This window comes from Pangasianodon hypophthalmus, chromosome 3 (assembly GCF_027358585.1).
Source record: "Pangasianodon hypophthalmus isolate fPanHyp1 chromosome 3, fPanHyp1.pri, whole genome shotgun sequence".
Lineage (NCBI taxonomy): Eukaryota > Metazoa > Chordata > Actinopteri > Siluriformes > Pangasiidae > Pangasianodon > Pangasianodon hypophthalmus.
The window spans coordinates 27,075,154-27,095,827 of NC_069712.1; the positions used below are offsets into that span (position 1 = coordinate 27,075,154).

The window sequence follows — 20,674 nt, forward strand, 5'->3', positions numbered from 1 at the left end:
CAAATGTTCACCATTCACCCAATTTGCATGTAAATACCTTCAAAGTAAAGCTGTAATAATATTCAGCTAAAATACTGAACAGCTGAACATACTGAACAGCTAAAATAATATTCAAATATTTATGGATTGGACTGTACATGATCCTCATATTAAGGACAAACATAATCCCCTAATAACATGTTCACTGAAGTCAGGGCTGAGAAGGATTTTGATCTAATGACAACATCAGATTTGACAAGAGATTGACATCACTGAGTTTAATATGGCAGTGTGAGTGAGGTCCCTGGCTATCTTTTAATCTGCTCTTACTCACTGAAACACGTGAAATATTGTCCAGTGTGATCTGCATCTTCTTCACGTCCTCATTCGATTAAGAGTATTAATGTGCTGTCACATCTACGTACATTGTGTACATTGTCCTTCAGTATTGACCCTGATTTAGCATGAGCTAGTGAAAAAACATTTTAATTGCTCGTTTTCGATTATGTACTTAAATTATTAAACGATTGTGGGTAAGATGGCAACACAAACTTTTAATGTGATTTCGATTAGAATGTAGTTCGTACTCTTAAGATCCATCATACAGTTTGGCTAATCTTAAGAGGAAGATTAACGTCTCTACTTTTGTGGTTGTGGAAATAATTGTCTATACCATGCATCAAAAAAAGTCTGTTTTATAATATTATGTTTTATTATATTTAATCAATTCTGGATATATGAGTTCTACTGTTACAAACACAGAATTGTGGTGAATTGCCTGTGATTGCAGCTCAGTCTAGGCCTAATCTTTATGTAACTCTTTACGTAACAATCAGTTCCATAATTACATTTCAACAACACATCAGGGTAAACACTAAGGCCTTTATTTATTTCACTCACAATAACAACACAGTTTCTACCGTAGCTTTTATGCATTTTCCTGCATGACGATTTGAAAATTGTTACAACAACACATGATCTTCGAACAATTAAGAGCTTAGATCATCTAAAGCAATGTCTTGTCACTATACATAGTGTTACAATAATGAACTCTATGTCATGTAAAACATCACATAGAATACACACAGAGGAGATGCTAGTTGAAAATGCTAGCAAGGTTGCATTATGTTTTTAAGGCAATGTTCAGAGAGACAGTATAGCTACAGGTAGTGGTACATGTATTATAGTTTAAAGTGTACAGTTACAGTCACTGAAATACACTCACTGACCACTTTATTAGGAACACCTGTACACCTGCTTGTTCATGCAGTTAGCCAATTAACCATTCAAGTGGCAGCAGCACAATGCATAAAATCATGCACATGCAAGTCAAGAGTTTCAGATATTGTTCACATTAAACATTAGAATGTGGGAAAATGTGATGACTTGACCGTGCCTTGCCACGGGTGTTGGATCTGTCACGTACAACAGTCTCTAGATTTTACGCAGAATGGTGCGAAAAACAAAAACATCCAGAGTAGAAACAGCTTTTTAATGACAGAGGTCAGGGCAGAATGGCAAGACTGGTTTGAGCTGACAAGAAGTTTATGGTAACTCAGTAACCACTCGTTACAACCATGGTGAGCAGAAAAGCATCTCCGAATGCACAACACTCAGCCAAGACCAGGAATTAACTGAAGCTCTTGATCAATGTTGTGCTGCTGCCACATGATTGGCTGATTTGACAACTACATGAATCATGAATAAGCAGATCTACAGGCGTTCCTAATAAAGTGGTCGGTTAGTGCAAATGGTGCACAAGCCTAGACTTCTAAACAGACTAATTGATTTGATTAGAGTTATGCGCATAAATGGAATAGACTGGTTTATATTTTATGGCACAATTTATAGTAACATACCGTATCACGATGCTTAATGATGCTTATGTTCGAGGTTTAGGAACTGTTTCTCTCTTTCTTCATTATTATTTTTCTAGAAGCTGCACTAATTGATGCCCATGTATTTCAGACAGTGCTAAACAAAATCATCATGTGAACCAAATATTATTACTTTATTCAAATAAATCAGTCGCTATTCCATTAGAAATCGTTAGTTAATCTGTATGATGGACATTTTATTTCTAACAGACTATATAGTTGATTCTGTGATTCATGGACTGCCTAATGAATCTTGGATCACTAAGACTCTCAGACCACTGCAAGTCCAAATAAAATATCGAATATCTCGCAATTCAAATGGACGCCAGCGAGGTTTAATCTAATCTATGTTCAAGTGACATTGCTTATTTAGACGGTTTTGTCTCAGGTGTTTGGCTGGAATGATATTGGATAGCTGAGCATCACTATACAAAAGAATGAATGGTCATGTATCTCGTAAGCCGCTGATTTAAACGTGAAGCACCAGCATGTATCATAAAAGTCCTATGTTTCTCAATGCAAGACATGATAAAACAATATTAGCTATATTTAGACCTGATGGTTTTGCATCTGACAGTGAGTTATATGGCTGTAATATTCATACAGCATATTTTATGTGCTTAAAAATCACAATATCCTTACAAAGTATTGCATATACAGTGGGGTCCAAAAGTCTGAGACCACACTACAATACACAGAAAGTTTAAGAACTATTTAATATTCAAGATGCTGCACTATTTCTAGGTTCCTATTTAAAATGTAAGCAAATTTGTTAATGGCTTTCCACAAATCAAGTTTTCTTTGAGTCTTATCCATTCCATTAAACATGTTCAGAGGACACTGCAATGGATTCGATATAATATGAATCGTCAGGTTTTACAAACTAGTGGAGTCCATGCCAGCTCAAATGCACTGGGGAAATAATAAAATTACATGAAATTCATGTAAATATTTTGAACTCATGTTACTGATGATAATAGAATTAAGTGATCAAATTATTACATTTTCTAAATTAATAAAAGTAATAAAAAAGAAAAACTTTTGGACCCCATTGCAAAACATTGCAATTATCGCTTCTGTGTACCCTTTTCTAAATATTATCATCTATCAATTTTCCAAATTATAGCTTTTTTTTTGTATAAGCACATTTCCATTTTGTGTTCAAAACAGTCTCATCCATTAAAACAATCATAAAAATATGTGTGGCGGCCGTGGAAAACCCTTCACATGGAGATTTTTTCAAATTTGTACTACACGTAGTTCTGAAACATGTTTCTCTTTTGCATGTATCTCAACCACAAGTATAGTTATGACGTTTTACAATTTGGTTACCAACAAATATGGAGGTTTTAAAGATTCTGTTCTGATTTTACTGACAGGCAACACAAACACACTGGTTGTGTAAAAGCAACTGCTATTAACTGATTTAATTCACACATGAAATATATATTTGATCAGTAAAAGATTAAAATAATGAACATGACCATAAAACCTAAGTCTAACCTTATTCCTGTCTTTCATAGCCTACAGACTAACAGGCTATTCTGAAGTCTCGTCCATCCAGCTGTCATTCCATGTTTAATATCTTATACTTTATTAAAAAAAAGGTAACTGTTATAGATTATTAGAATTCATTATATTTACAGTATGGACTAGATGTCCAGTGTTCAGTTACTCTGTTGTCATCTCTATATGATCTCATTTATATTGATCTTAAACCTGATTTAATATTATCCTGTTGTCATGTCTATATTATCTCATTTGCAATGATCTTTAACCTGATTTAATATTATCCTGAGCTGACAGGCGTAAACAAACACTATGCTGATATATACATGTGTAACTTGTTAATGAAGAAAATAACTTTAGTGAAAATTGATGAAGGAAATAGAATCTATTTGGCTTACGTCCAATTCTCTATGGCAAATAACCAACAATTTGATCAAAGCATGACGTTCCCTGGCCAAAGAAAGCACATTTAGCTAGCAAGCTAGCGCTCTTTAGGCAGACTGACTGCTTTTACAGTTGCGTTTGTTAAACTGGATCCTTGTCAACCTAACATGATGTTTGCAGAAAGCCAAGGAAAGGTTAGAAAGTAAATCAAAATATTTCTACATAACTTTTGGGTGAAATATATTTATGTTTTCTTAAAGTAGCCGTTCTGAAGAATTCAGCCGCACTGACAATATCCGATGGGTTTTCCCAGGCCGTCACACATACAAGACATTAATATACTCTAAGACATTCTACAGAACTCAGACCCTGTTATAACTTTTTTTTTTAAACTACAGTGTGTTTCTCCTCGTATTGTCTTTGAATTCAATAGGAACAATAACAGGACACAGTGTGCAAAATGTTATGACTCTCTTCAAGATTAATATGGATTTGCTTTTATTTTGCTTCTCTCTCTCTGCAGTGTGTAGACTGGGGAAGTCTTTCAACACATTCACAGAAGTGTTACGCAGATATAGAGGAACTGGGTGAATGGACAGCTCCTCAATCTGCCCTCTTCCTGTGCTTTACTGTTTCTGTGTGAGTCGCACCGTTCGAGTGGCCGTTCACAGATTTAACGACGTTGTGTCGCTGATCCTTTTTCAGCGCAGCCCCGGGCTTCTTATAAGTCTGATGAACAGAAAATAAAGAACAACAACACATAAAGCACGTAATACACTGATTCCAGAGGCTCCTTCAAGTTGCCTCATTTGCTGTTGCTAATATTTTATATTATTGATATAGTAAAGAGATGCTTATTTAGCATTTTTTAGATGGAATCTCCAGCATCAGGGCTTGGCAAGAGTCAGAGGTAAAACTGTAAAGTTACTGATATGAGAAAATATTCAGGATGGAGGGTTTTTGCAGTTTTTTGGTAACATAAAAAGTTGAAATTTTTTGCCTTTTTAACTTCCCAAGATGAAAAAAGAGAGGCTGATGAGGGAATGGCTGTTTATAGTTGCCATAATATACACTATATGGCCAAACATTTGTGGAAACCGGATCATCACACCCATATGTGAGCCTTCCCCAAACTGTTGCCATAAAGATGGAAGCAGGAGTTGTCTAGAATGTCTTTTCGTGCTGTAGCTTTACAATTTCCCTTCACTGCAACTAAGGAGCCTAAACCTGTTCCAGCACCATACTGTCCATGTACAAAGGTACATGAAGACATGGTTTGCCAACACTGCAGTGGAAGAACTAGACTGGCATCCACAGAGCCTTTAACCTCAACCCCACTGAACACCTTTGGGATCATTTGGATCGCTGACAAGCCTCCTCAGTGCCTGACCTCACTAATGCTCCTCATAGCCATGCTCCAAAATCTAGTAGAAAGCCTTCCCAGAAGAGTGAATGTTATTATAACAGCAAAGGGGAATAAATCAGGAATGGGATGTTCAAAAAGCACGTATAGGTGTGATGGTCAGGTGTCAAACCTTTGCCCATATAGTGAAAGTGATCACAAGTACTAACTTGTTTGGCAGATGGCAGATATAATTAACATATAATTAAACTATAAGTGGATAAAAAGTATAGTGTTCATTAACAAATAAAACATTCTCGACAGATTTTCTGTGGTATAACGGCACACCCTGTTGTCTTTTATACCTTACTTGTTTAATTCAGTGTTTACAACTGCTATAAAAGTTAAATATTTGTAAATATAGTCAAGCCTCAGTCTATGAATCAAACTACAATAAAGCTTCCTTCAGTAATTTAGAAAACGTACCAGGGCTACTGCTTTATTGTCTATTAAACGACTCGGAAAAAGAACAGTGGGAACAAACAAGGATTCCCAGAATACATTCATTACTATCTTCAAATGCTTTATGACAGTGTCGTTATGTTACATACACAGTGAAGTGTAACAAATGCTGTCTAAACCATTTGACTGTTTCAGTTATTTTATTCCCTAATATGCGTAGATTCCCAAACACTTTGCCAGCCTGTCTGATCGATTTCAATGCGACAAAACGTCAAAAAACACAGCATTCTTACCTGTATGTAGAAGTTTAAGAAGAAAATAATAAGGGTGATCATATAACTGATCTGGAAATACAGCCAGCCCATTGGGAAACCGCAGGGCCACACCACAGCACAGGATGTCTGGATCATGGTCAGGACGAACTGGATCTGTTAAAGCCAGAACAAGGTTTGATATGTATTTTAAACAAACTGTGCTGTGACACACTGTGCTCAATATCCAGATATAGATGAATGTACATAAGCATCAATATATTAACATGATTGACAGTGATGATATCACTGGCATTAGTGGCTCAATGGTTAATGATTCAGTCTACTGATATATAAAGTTGTGAATTCGAATCCCAGCACCTCCACACTGCCACTGTTGGGTCTTTGAGCAAGGCTCTTAACAGCTCAATTGTATCCTGTATCCTCGATTGTCGATAAAAGTGTCAGCCAATTCAGTTAAGTTAAGTAAGTTAACCCGTTCCTCTACTTTGCAACAGTTTTCCATCACTTTAACCTCAGTATATTTGTAAAATGTATTAAAATACCTAATACATCTACACCTATTTTCAATTATGTAATTAAAAATATCAGCAGAACAAAAAAAGACACTCAACCCACCTTCACATGCTCGCAAATGGAGGTCAGGTGACTGACTAAAATGACCTTTTTGAAATTTTTGTTACTTACTGTATATTTCATCTTCTTTTATATTACATAATGAACCACCTGAGCATAATCGCTGTAAAATAAATAGAAGTGATTAAATGAAAAGCAGCTCACCAGCTGTCCTTGTGTTATATACTTCTTCCACCAGAGGTACGGCCTTATGGCAGGAATAGCTGAGAGCCCGTAATAAGAGTACATCAGCACATGGATGAAGCTGTTAAAGGAGGCCCCAAAATAGGCTGGTGAAACCAAAAAGAGAGAGAATATGTTATGGAGGAAGAAATTCTGGGAAAATTCGGTGTGCTTTTGCAACCAGTGTATACCACACAGACCTAGAAGAGCAACTTCTTGTATTTCAAAAGACACCATAAAGTCAAATATTTCAGTGACACTATCTGTATCTGTAGTTGTATCTGTTTAGTGCTCCGAATATTTATATTTGTATGCATATTCGGTTTTAAATTCAAAGTAGGTGTGGCCTAAAACTATTTTTTAAATTATGTATAAACCCTACTGCTCTGTCCCTGGAAACACTGGGGAAATAACCCAGACATAGACCTGCCAGCATGGTCTGTGAATTTTGGCTCTGACAGTTCCTCAACCTCAGCTACATCACTCGAGTTCATAACCGGTCTCAACTAGAGAGACTGTTTTTGTAATCTCGTTTGCGTTCATTATTTATGTTTGTTTATTTGTTAATGAACTTAATTGGATCTTTTCCCCAAAATATAAACACTAGCAGCCTAATTAAAACCACTGTGTCGACCCTGACCAGGCAGTTACTAAGGATGAATGAACTTTGTAAATGCATTGCACAGCAAATGCGACTCACGTTTACATTCACATTAATGAATGTGTTCTTTCTTCGCTCCACGACCTTCATATGAAAGTGTCCCTACTCCCTTGTTGCACATGTCTAATGTCCCTAATCCCTTGTTGCACATGTCTAATCCCAGACAGATGCCCTTTGAATCTTTCTCGCAAACATTCTAAAAAAAAAAAAAGTCAGTCTCCTATTCTTATCAGTATTTGTTTCCATTTAGAACACTAAATGGATACAGTCATTCCAAATAAAGTATTCATTCATTCCAAATAAAGTATTCATATTTGGTTACATCCATAATTTGAGAGCAACTGAACTCTGCACTGTTGTAGTTAATCCAACACAATTTATTGTACATAAGAACGCTGACATGGTTTGTACTCCCTTGCCAAGTTGTGTTAATGTTTGTGAGTATAAAGCCCAACTGATTAGATAGTGTGACCTAGAACTTATGAGGCAGAATGACCAATATCAGATTATGGTAGACAGATTATCTACTCCAGCTCCAATTGAACACACACACACACACAAAAGCAACTCTGGGTAAACATTGAGAATAATCAGCACTGTGCTTAATTCAGGAGCATCTGGAAGTGGTGCATTATTGCCTTGTTGTCTTTTGACAGATATGTTTCACATAAAAAAAGGAAAATATTTCTTTTAATCAGTGACACTCACAGTGTCCACATGGCACCCAGTTCATGACGAACCACCAGATGTTCAGCATGGTGGCATGGTGGTAGATGTGCAGGAATGTGATCTGGTGGTTGTTTTTGCGCACGATGAAGAAGAAGGTATCCATAAACTCAATGAGCTTGGAGAAGTAGTACCACCACAGCACGTGAATAATCTGCAGAGACGTTGGTGATTACAGAGTAATCAGTAAATAATGCACACATCATTCCACATCACAAGCAAAATTACAGTATTCTGTTCTTTCTGCATGTTTATAGCTACAGATTCCGTAGGTCCGTATTATTTACTGGATTTTCCCCATCCATTTTTCATCCTAATTTCAGTTAACTGCCAATTCCCACATACTATCCAGTTCTCCCCTATCAACCGGGTGATGGCTAACACAGAGACATGCTAAATCAACCAACCACACGTTTTTCAAACTGCTGCTCATGCTGCTTCACAGGGCAGTGTAACAGACTTTAAGAAAAAAAGCGCTTTCTACCCTCTTCCGCATACATAATCTCACAGAGAGTAATGCCATCCCTCCCACCCAGACAGCAGGACCAATTTTGCTCCCTTGACAGGTGTAGCACATGCCCTGAAATATTTTACAAGATTTTTAAAAATATGATTGCTTATCTTTGAAAGAACATACATACCAAGTCAACATCAGAAAAGGAGTCTTATCGCTGCATTTTTTTTGATAACAAAACTGAAGGTTGAGAGTGACTCTCTTGATAATTTAAAAAAAAAAAATCCAGCAACCAATGTAACACTGTGTACTGCCATATAGTATTATATGCTATTTAAATACATTCTCTATAAAACTGTAGAGTTGAACTTTGATATTGTGTTGAATTAGTTGCAGCCACAGGTTATATAAATCTTTGATCCATGAATCACTGGCTTTGTAAAGGCAGCAAAAATTTTTATGTTGCTTAAGGGGACATAATTACTTTTTTGCTGCTGTCAACAAGATTACACCTGTGTGTGTGTTTGTGTGTGTGTGTGTGTGTGTGAGACCAGTTTGCCTTGTCTGCTGATTCAGGCTAAAGTTCAATGCACTGTGATTGACTATGGTTTTCTGAGACCAGGCAATGATGTCATTAATCTGGCAACCACACAAGCACCACAGAAAGCATTCCTGTACAAGCCTTGCTTATGCTGTTTAATGTCTCAGGAGGAAGTGACTAAGAATGACTGTTGAATTTGTAAAGCGCATGATATGACCCAACATGCAACAGACAAGTCATGTTTGAAGGTGTGGTGTACATGTTTTACCCTGTCGTCAGCCTCTCCTCCGCTGTGAGTGTCTTGGCAGAAGAAATTATAGCCGCCTTGCCACACAGCAGTCACAAGCTGCAGAGAAACAGGGGGCATGAACGCATTAACAATCCAAAACAGGCTCACAATAATCCCTTTAAATATGCACCATAGTCAGTGAGATGACTGTCTATGGAACGCTTAATGCTTGTAGTGGTAGTGAATGAGGAAAGTTTAAATCAGTAGGAAACACAATCCACAAAGTGCATCACATGCTTAGATACATAGGTACGCAGAACAGTCAGATCCCTTGAGATAATTTCTCACTGCCGTGCCACCATTCATACAATATTTGAATATTAGTGTTCAATATTAATGTCAACATGTTGTTCAGCTTATAATCTTTGTGATTTATTCATATCAAGCTGTATATGAACAGGTTTATTCATAAATCTTTCGTAGGAGCATTTACACAAAAGAATTTGGTATTCATGAACATCCTGTAAGTTCCAAAATAACATTCATATCCTACTCGTGCTACTCAGTGTGTGCAAATTTACGCATAAGAAGACCGACTAATGTAAACCTCCATTGAGCAGCTTCAAATCAAAGAGCTTGTGATGAGTTACTGCACCTATATGTAGGTCCCCCTTGTGCCACCAAAATAGCTCTGACCCATTGAGGCATGGACTCCACAAGACCTCTGAAAGTGTGCTGTAGTATCTGTCACCAAGATGTTAGCAGCAGATCCTTTAAATCCTGTATGTTGCAAGGTGGGGCCTCCATGGATCGGACTTATTTGTCCAGCACATCCCACAGATGCTCGATTGGATTGAGATCTGGGGAATTTGGAGGTGTTGAAGTCAACACCTTGAATGGCTCCTTAAACCACTCCTGAACAATTTCTGCAGGGTGCATTATCCTGCTGAAAGAGGCCACTGACATTAAGGAATACTGTTGCACTTGGTCTGCAACAATGTTTAGGTAGGTTGTACGTGTCAAAGTAACCTCCACATGAATGCCAGGACCCAAGGTTTCTCAGCAGAACATTGCCCAGAGCATCACACAGCCTCCGCTGGCTTGCCTTCTTCCCATAGCGACGCACCCAGCCATCCCCATGATGTAAAAGAAAACGTGATTCATCAGACCAGGCCACCTTCTTCCATTAGTCCATGGTCCAGTTCTGATGCTCACGTGCCCATTGTAAGCACATTCGGTGGTGGACAGGGGTCAGCACCTTGTCAGCCCTTGTCAAAGTCGCTCAGATCCTTACGCTTGCCCATTTTTCCTGTTTCCAACACATCAACTTCAAGGACAGTGGTTAGCCTGAACTTTAACCTGACAGAGCAGGTCCAGGACGGACTCGTTTCCTGTTGTTGTGTTGTTTTTGTTGAGTCTTTTTTTCAAGTGTGCTGGAAAGCACAGACTGAATAAACACGAGCCTGGAGCTCGGCTAAAGCTCCACCTGCCTCTCGAGTCTTCCTCCACATTCACTCACACACACCAGGGTTCTACATACTTTTAGACATTTTCAAATGTGTCCTTACACAAAGTAATACTGTATATACAGTAAAGCCATCAAGGAATTATTTATAGTACATTTTGGAATTTTATGATGCGTTATTTTGTGAAATTTTATTATTATTTTTAGGAAATAACTAAAATCATTATTACTAAATTGCAGTAAACATGATTGGATAGAAATATCTAGCGACACTAGGAGTACACAGATAAATTTTGTTTATGTGATGAGTAGGAACTAAACCAGAAAGTTTCCTTTAGCCTTTAGCCTTTTATATGCATGTGTTTTCATCGACCTCTTCATAAGGATATTCAGGAAACAATAAACACAATTAAAATCTCCATAAAATTTGATTGCATGTGTTGTGTTGGACAGTTGGCTTGATCTTAAAGAGGACTTTAGCCCAAGTGGTGAAACATCATAACATGGCACCACATATGCCAATTCACTGGGCCCAATCTTCACATATCCACATCTACTGTGAGAGCCATGTGACATGGTGTTGAGAAAACAACGAACAATGGCCCAGTTACAATGTAGAAACAGACGGGTGACAAACTAAAAGATAAAACAGTGGCTCTGTTATACTGGGGAGCATTTTGCTGGCATGGTTTGGGTGCACTTGACCCCTTAGAAGAAAGAGTCACTGCAAATCAATATGAAGCTCTTCTGACCAGTCAACTTTACCCTAAGATGAAACATATCTATCCTTTCCCAGGACTGCCCCGTCCCCATCCACAGGGCAGGAAGGCTAACTGAACGGCTTCACGAGGATTAAAATAATGCAAATCATATGCTATGGCCTTCACAGTCATTTGAACACCAATGAGAGGTTTAGGAGCAACAGGTTACACAGCGCTCTCCACCACCATCTACTAAACACAGATTGAGAGGCATATCTTTTGGATGAACAGTGTTCATCACTCCAGTACAGCAGCAGAGACTTGTAGTAATCTGTGTCAAGGTGCAATGACATTGATGTCAAGTCTCGAGGTGGCCAAACACCTTACTAAGTCACTTTACGCTTTTTATTTTCCTAAATTTCCTTATCTGTATATCACAACAGTTTCATAGTTCATTCTTTCCATGGAACAGTATACAATGAGCAAAACTTTGCTGGAGAATCACTTCAGAATGATTCTCCGATTTGCAACAACAACAACAAAAAAAGGATCAAACAGCAAATACAGATAAGAAGCACTTTAGAAATCTAATGCAATTAGCTGAAGGGCAAGAGCGATTTTCACAGTCACAATCTGCAGAGAAGTGAATTACCTCCACCTCGGTATTTCCTTCCTGCTTTAGAATTCATGTTAATAAATTCATGAGTAATAAACAGATTCATTAAAACATAACTTGCATGATATGTATGATGTGTTGTGAGATCTTATGATCATAACCTATGAGTTTTGCTCTTCTTTTTAAGCTGGAGAAAGCTTTAAACTTACATTTTTATAACTTTAATTGTCTGGCCAAGTTAAAAAAAAAAAAACATGTTCATGTGCTTTCACCTTGGTACTCTGAGGTTGAAAAGTCTTGGACATAATGTCTGCAATATCAGTAATTATATCAGTATTCATTGACCTGAACAGACCATAACAGCTTTTAAATGTCTCAAATAAATCCTTTGACCTACCTCATAAAACATGTAAAAGGAAAGAAAGGTGAGTGCCAGATTATACACCACTAAGATTCCCCGGCAGGAGAAAGGCTGTCTGTTCCTCATGTACTTTGGTCCCATCCACACGATCAGGAGGTAGATGATAGTGAAGGCCAGAGTGGGCAGGTAGTTGTCCAGCAGTAGCCAGCCTCTCACACGAGGATCTGAAAACATCAGAAAAAAAAAACAAAAACCACCTGAATCTGTTTCCCCTCTTTATCACACTTCTCAGGTAAATCAGGCCAAAACAACTGGCCAAAACAAAGAACGAGAAACACTCACCGCAAGTGATACTGAAAGCAATAGCACAGAAATAGAAGAGAGTTCGAGACCCAGTGATAATAAAATACATGGGAAGTACTACTACTGAAAAACAAACCTGAATATTATTTTTAACATGAAGTATTCTTCAAACTGTCTATCAAGAAGGCTCAGAAGTATAGTATAATAGTATTTCCTGCAACCCATATTTGGACAACCACTATATTACACAAATTAATAATGAACACCAGAGATTTATTAGAACCTAATGAAAAACTAAAAGCAATCAAAGATCCAGTCATTCTTTTTTTTTTTATTTGCTGATGACACTTTTACATTAAAGTTCCCTTAACTAGCATTATTTACTGCAATAGATAACATTATCATCAGCATTATGATAACCGTAATGCCATATAATCCAATTGCCATATAATCCATCCAATTTTATTCTGCTGACCTTTCTAGTTAGCGTGCACTGCTCTGTACAGGATATTTAGTGTCCGGTGTATTTATTGTAGATTTTGTCACACTGTTGCGTACATGCACTTTATAAAGTCCTATGTACCATGGCACTAGATTGTGTTTCAAACCATGATCCTGAATAAAACAACATTTCTTGCCAGTGATGCAGAGCAAGCAACATAAAAGCCACTTGATTTGACTTGACTTGATAAGTAAGGTAAAGAAAATAAAGTAAATTAACACATTATTAATTGACGTTTAAATGTTAACTAAAAAATTAATAACGGGTTGTGCCAGCTTTAGCAGCAATGACTGCAACCAGACATCGCTGTGGAAACATTCTGGCCTTCTTCTTCTGTTAAGAATTAAGCTTTAATTCAGTCACAATAGAGGGCTTTTGAGCATGAACTGTTTTACGATCCTGCCAAAGCATCTCAATAGCGTTCGAGTAAAGACGAGGTCACTCCAAAACCTTATTTTTGCTTATTTTGAGCCATTCAGAGATGGACTTGCTCTTGTGCTTTGGATCACTGTCTTGCAATTACGCTTGAGCTTCAGATCACAGCCTGATGATCAGACATTCTCCTTCAGGATTTTCTGGTAGAGAGCAGAATTCATGGTTCCGTCAATTACAAAAAGTCGCCCAGGGCTTGAATCAGGAAAGCGTACCCACACCATCACACTACCACCACCATGTTTGACTGTCGGTATGATGTTCTTATCGTGGAATTCTGTGTTAGGTTTCCTCCAAATGTAACGGGACCCATGTCTTCCAAAAAATTCCACTTTTGACTTCATCAGTCCACAGAATATTATCCCAAAAGGCTTGGGGACCATCAAGGTCCTTTTTTTGGCAAATGTGAAACGAGTCTTTTTCTCATGGATACCATTTTTGCCCAGTCTATTTCTAATGGTGGAATCATGAATACTTATGTGAGACAAGCGAGACCTGCAGTTTGTTAGATGTTCATCTGTGTTTTTTGTGAGTTCCTGGATGAGTCATTAACATGCTACTGGAAAATATTTTGCTAGGCTCTTCCAAGTTTTTTTTCCATTTGGAGATAATGGCTCTCACTGTGGCTTTATAATCCTTTTCCAGACTGATATATTCAATAAATTTCTTTCTCATTAAGTGATGTTTAGATTCAACAGGGCTGGCAGTAATCAAGCCTGGGTGTGTCTAGTCTAACTGAACCCAATTACATTTGGTTAAATTTTTGACTCAGTAACAGGGCCAGTTGGTGTTGGATAACTTTTTTCCTTCGATAAATGAAATGATTATTTAAAAACTGTATTTGTGTTTACTCAGGTTGTCTTTGTCTTATATGAAATTTTGTTTGAATCAGTCAAGAAGGGGGCAATTTTTTTTTCATGGCACTTTAATACAAGAAAAATTAAATTACAGAATGTTACTAAATGTTGATAACTGAGTTGAATACTGAATTTACAACTCTCCAGTTGCAAATATTAAAACTTATTAAAAATTTGCCAGGTAACAACAGCAAACAGGTTTTAGGGATTTGGTCCATATTATTCATTGTGGACTTAATTTTACACACTGATTGTAAATGACTGATTTTACTTTATTAATGTTAGGTATTTATGTGTTAACGCTGAAGTACATGGTTTGTTCATGTTAAATAATGTGTTAAAGAATGTCGGGTAAGGGAACCTTATTCGCTTTTACAGAACCTTTAACACGAGGCGAACAACACGAGTTTACCACGAGTAAAGCAACAAGATAACACAATTACGTGTGTGTTTCCATTCTAAATGGATTGTTTTAGACTATAAAAGAAGCAGAGCTTGTTTGAGTTGCCAGAGCTTGTTAACTCATTACCTACTTTAGAAGAGCAAGAGATCTTCGAAATATTTTACAGCAGCACCCACACTGTCAAAACAGATATGTTGGAATAAATAGATTTAAAAATGCATTAAACCTTTTTCTGTTTTAGATATGATCAGAGTTTGGGTTATTGGGTGATCTGATACTCTACAACAGGGATGTCCAGTCGTTTTTTCACAAAGGGCCAGCGTGGTTGTAGGTTTCCATTCCAACCAAGCAGGAACCACAATTGATTGCACATGCTGATATTGTGTTTCAATGGACTATCTGCTTGTTTGGAATGAAGACCTGCACCCACTCCAACCCTTTGCAGAGAAGATTGGACACCCCTGCTCTACAAGCTTCTTTCAATCAAGTCATGTGAAACATAATGTTTGGCACAAGTTACTGCCGTATTCATAAGCAAGGTCTTTCATGTTTTACCCCAGTTGAGGGTTAAGAGCCTTGCTCAAGGTCCAGCAGTGGCAGCTTGGCAGCGCAGGGATTTGAACTCTCAACCTTCCGATTAGAAGGCCAACGGCTTAACCATTGAGCTACCACTACCCTCTCATGTCACTTCCCTTTCATGTCAATCAACAGCCTGTGCATTCACAGTATGTTGTGAATGTGCACATAAAATATAGTAGTGGAAAACATTTTAAATCTCATACAGAGCCAGTGTTTCAGACCAGTACTAGCTCATTGTTAGTACACAATCACTTCCAGTATTGTTTTTACATGTCCTAATCGACTTCCCCTCAATAGAGAGAAGTTTATCTATCCAACATCACATGCAGCACAACGGATTACAGAGGCTTACAAAAACCATGCACTTGAAGTGGTTTCCATGCCAATTTGTAATATATATTTCTATGTACAGTACAACTTGGTCACTTTGCACCTTATTTGAGTACAATATGGTTTCTTGTGTACACCAGAATTTTTTTCTTTTTTCTTTCCTTTTGTATTATGCTACAAAAAGCCTGATCCTCACCATAAGCATTTCAATGTACGTTTGCTTTTCCACCAATGTCTTGCGAATTTTTGAAAAAGAAATTGTGTCAAAGCCCAGTCTCTTTGAGGAAAGTTGTGTGTCTAAGGTCTATACTGAAAGTGAATATAAAAGGTCTACACACTCCTCTTAGAACGGCATATAAAGATGAAACCAAGATAAATCATGTCAGGTCTTGTTCCACCTTTAATGTGATAAGGCAATATTCGAGTGTCATCATGAAGTGATCCTGATGAGCCCCAAACAAAGGTCAGCTGTCAGGAGGATTTTCTTGACACCTTCTTGGTTTCATCCAGCTGTTGAAGCCATGGTCTGCAAAGAGCTTGGCCCCCAAAAATGATTCCCCTGATGACGCATGGTGGTGGTAGCATCATGCTATAGAGATGCTTCTCATCAGCTGGGACTGGGGGTCTAGTCAAGATAGAGGGAATCATTCTACCAATCTATTTTGGCACAAAACCTGCAGGCCTCTGTTAGACAGCGGAAGATGAAGAAACATTCATCTTCTGGAAGATGAAGAAAAATTTCCAGCACAATATCAACCCCCAGCACAAATCCAAGTCAAACAAAGGAAAGGCTTCAGAAGAAGAAAATCACAATTTGGGAATGGCCCAGTCAGAGCCCAGATCTAAATCCTATCAAAAACCTGTGGAATGACTTGACGAGTGCTGTACACATTAAATCGCCTCATAGTTTGATAGATCTGGAGCACTTTTGCAAGGAAGGGTGGAATAGAATTGCCAAATGAAGATGTGCTAAGTTGGTAGACCTATACCCAAAAAGACTGAGTGCTGTATTACAAGCAATGTGTTAACAAAGTTAAAAATTAGTTAAGGGCTGTGCACACTTGTGAAACCAGGTTATTGTAAAGTTTTATTGTACGGTCTTTCTTTTTCTTTTTGTTTCCCACTGAAACCTTTCTATTTGTTTCTTCCCTTGAATTTTGTTGCTTGGAAGAATCATATTAAAGGTGGAAAAAGAGCTGACATGATTTATCTTGGGTTCATTTTTTTACATGACAAAAAAAACCTACAATTCTTACAGGGGTGTGTAGACTTTTAACACTCACTCTATATGAAGTATATGAGTTGATCAGTCGACCGTCAAAATGGACATCTAACACAACTTCAGTTCCAAGAAATGTATGAAAAATAGTGAGGAAAGGTCAAGAAGTGCATGGAACACACAACACAGAAGAGAAGCAATCACTCAAGCATGGAGTGAGTTTATACAGTGCACTGGGCCGGTGAGAAGGTGTGAGCTGCACACGCTCTGTTGAAAGGTGCCAGTCGTACACTCCAACACTGCTTTGCTTGCACATAATGCACTACATGTAAATTAAGGCAGGCATGAGAGATAACTTACCCCTGGGACCCATCCATGAGTCAATATGTTTGTTCAGCCTGTGGTTCAAACTTTCCATTTCTAGCCTGTGGAAAAGAGTAGAGAGATTCATTTGAATTTTTGAGGGGGTCATCTTTCATTTTCGGTCTAATATATATAGAGAAATTTAACACAGGACAGTGGAAAGCTGATTTCTGCACTGAAAGAGAATAGGTAACTAATCCATTGTTTAAAATATTCACAACAGGTAACTCAGACATTGTTTAAGTGATTTTTTTAAATATTTTGAATGTGACACAACCACAGACAGATATGCAAATGGCAGCTGAAAGCTAAATTAATGGCCGACTAGCTTTACGTAAATACAGACTAGTGCTATTGCTATTCTGATTTGTTAAATAAACCCTTAGGAATAGTTTTATGCAGGAATCTGAGAGAAGTCAACACAGCCAGCTAAACTAATGAAATGAAACCAAGTTCTATGTCTAATTAAATAGACAAGTAATGTAATGTATTATGTACATTATTATACATTATTATTATTAAAATATCGTTTCTGTTATTTGTGCTTTTGTTCATGTATGCAACCCGCAGCTGAAAACTGTTCAGTTCAATAGGAGTAGCCATGCACTCATGGAGATAAAGTGTGAAATGTGTCTTGCCAAGTGCTACATAGCACAGCACTACTGTGCTCATGCACACACACACACACACACACACACACACACCAAATACATCCGAGCAGCCATGAAGAACACTTTAGCTTAGTCCAAAGATTTAACCAGGTATTATGTCTAGCTCTCATGACACGCTATGTTACCAGACTTCAACTTCCTGAACACACATATTATAGGCTAACATCTGACACAGCTATGAGATAAATGTGAGTATACGTGAGTTTGAGTAGTCATAACTTTGCTAGCTACAAGCCAAGTAAACACATAATATTGGTTAAATTTTAAGTTGTTACACATTAATAACCTACTACAAGCAATGTAAAGTGCATAATTGTATCGATGGCATAGTATCGTGTAACGTAATTTAGAAATCAACAAGTAACTTCAAGTGTCTTAGAGTGTAAACCATAATATTATCTCAATAAAATTAAACGGTTGAACTGGAGTCAGAGCAGTTAATGGAGGAATGGAAAGATAACACAACAGAGACTCAAAATTAGCAGTTGAGGTCTTACATATTCAGCATTGTAATACATGAACTATAACACACTTCTGGAATGGGGACCTCAGTAGAATTTTGATCCAGGACACGGCCCTGTTTACATTAACTAGATAAAACAGACAATTTATTGAAAGTACTCTACAATTTAATCTACTCTACAATTTTGAAAATGATGCGAGAAAAAGAAATAAAGAAAATGCTCTGGAAGAAATAGTGATATGATTGCAAAGGACCTTCCATGTTCTCCTTTAATATTAAGTCAATTGAGTGTGGTTTAAAAAAAAAAAAAAAAGAAATATGAATGCAAACTTCCAAAAAGAAGAAAAAAAAAGCACTAAGATATTGTGAAATGTCCTTTTCCTATATGGGGGCTGAAATCAAAAGGTCACTAAGGCTGCTTTGTAAACTGAATAAAACTAAATCTGAGTCAGAGCAGTTTACAGAAGAATGAAAGGATAATATGACAGAGATTATACTGTATATACTGATATAGTATATAACACACTTCTGCAGTGTGGACCTTAGTACATTGTGTGTGTTGCGGGGTGATGTCCTGTCTGGGGTGAATTCTCCTACCCTGCACCCAGTGTTCCTGGGACAAGCTCTGGATCCACCACAATCCTGACCAGGAAAGAACAGTTACCAAATACTCATTACCCATCCATCCATTCTCTGTACCGCTTATCCTACACAGGGTCGCGGGGTAACCTGGAGCCTATCCCAGGGAACTCGGGGGGACAAGGCAGGGGGACACCCTGGACAGGGTCCGAACCTGGACCCCCAAGGCACAACTGCACACACTACAGACAATTTGGAAATGCTAATCATCCTACAACGCATGCAGAGGAAACCGAAGTACCCTGAGGAAACCCCTGAAGCACGGCGAGAACGTGCACGCAGGGTGGAGACGGGAACCGAACCCCCAACCCCGGAGGTGCGAGGCAACACATATAAATCTCCCTATATGGTAATATTAGCAATTCAAACAATACACAAGTGTTAGATGCATACTACTTCATAAGCTAGGGTTATTTCTGTTACTAATAACAATGATGCTACTAATAGTAATATTATTATTATTATTACTAGCATCATCATTATTAGTATCAGAAATAGCTCTAGCTTGATGCAGGAAGTGGCATGCATCTACCACTTGTGTATTGTTTGGGCTGCTAATATTACCATATAAGGAGATTTCAGTACTGTGTAACAGCAGCAGGTCACGTGTTGCTGTAACTCAATGTAACTCAATGTAACAGTGTAACTTTCTACTTCATCAATACAATCACTGTCTACATGGAAACCAATGCACGTCACGTGACACGACACCGTTTCTAGAGTTCTCCTCAGGAAAAGAGATGACCCTCAACACTCACACACACACTCACATAGACACACACGCAGAGTTTTTTTTTTAACCTATAATTACTGACAAGCCTTGTAGGTCGCTACAGGTTTTTTTTTTTTACTTTATATTTAAAACGCCTTAAAAAGAAGAAGAAGAAAAAAAAATGCGTAACTACAATGTTTACGTTCTGAAGCAAACGCCATACACTATGAGCGCGCTGAATGAAGCACGCGGCGTCACGTGACCGCTTTAAGCTTGAGGAATGGCGAATAAAATCATTTTGTTTGTTTTATTTTTTTTTTGGTTTGTGCGTCCAAAATGATGAACGTACCTCCTTGTGGACGGACGTCCTTGGGTCCCAGCTCCTGCTGTTTCAGTCTGAGAGAGAGTGAGTATCTGTGTGTGTGTGTGTGTGTGTGTGTGAGAGAGAGAGAGAGAGAGAGAGAGAGAGAGAGAGAGGAAGAGTGGAGGAAGCGGGATGCGTGTGATAACGGGACAGGTTTAACGCCTCACAATAGCCTGATAGGACAAAGTCTACTACATCACTGCGCGAGCTGCACTGGATATCACATATAACACTTTTTTTTTTTTTTTTTTTTTTAGTTTTTTTTTTAATTAGAGGCGGTCACTTAGACGCAATTTCCGTCTTCCCACCAAAATGGAAAATAAGAGCCAACATATCACAGGCTGCTGTCCTCAACTCCTTAATGTAACCCAGTTAATCAGTCACCCATCAGTAATGTACTACGTACAGAAAAAAACAACACCTCACACACTTGTGTAGTCGATTCACATACTCATAGAGT

General features: G+C 37.9%; 1 protein-coding gene across 1 annotated transcript; it reads right to left on the reverse strand.

Moving 5' to 3' along the window:
* Positions 1–841: 841 nt before the first annotated feature.
* On the reverse strand, positions 842–20,354 carry elovl5 (ELOVL fatty acid elongase 5). The gene is made up of 8 exons (XM_026939221.3): positions 20,200–20,354; positions 17,363–17,427; positions 12,414–12,601; positions 9,274–9,351; positions 7,993–8,164; positions 6,606–6,730; positions 5,847–5,981; positions 842–4,478 (listed from the first exon to the last, which is right to left on the reverse strand). The coding sequence occupies exons 2-8, from the start codon at positions 17,418–17,420 to the stop codon at positions 4,353–4,355; spliced, it is 882 nt and encodes a 293-aa protein (XP_026795022.3). The 5' UTR covers positions 17,421–17,427; positions 20,200–20,354; the 3' UTR covers positions 842–4,352.
* Between the last annotated feature and the right edge of the window lie 320 nt (positions 20,355–20,674).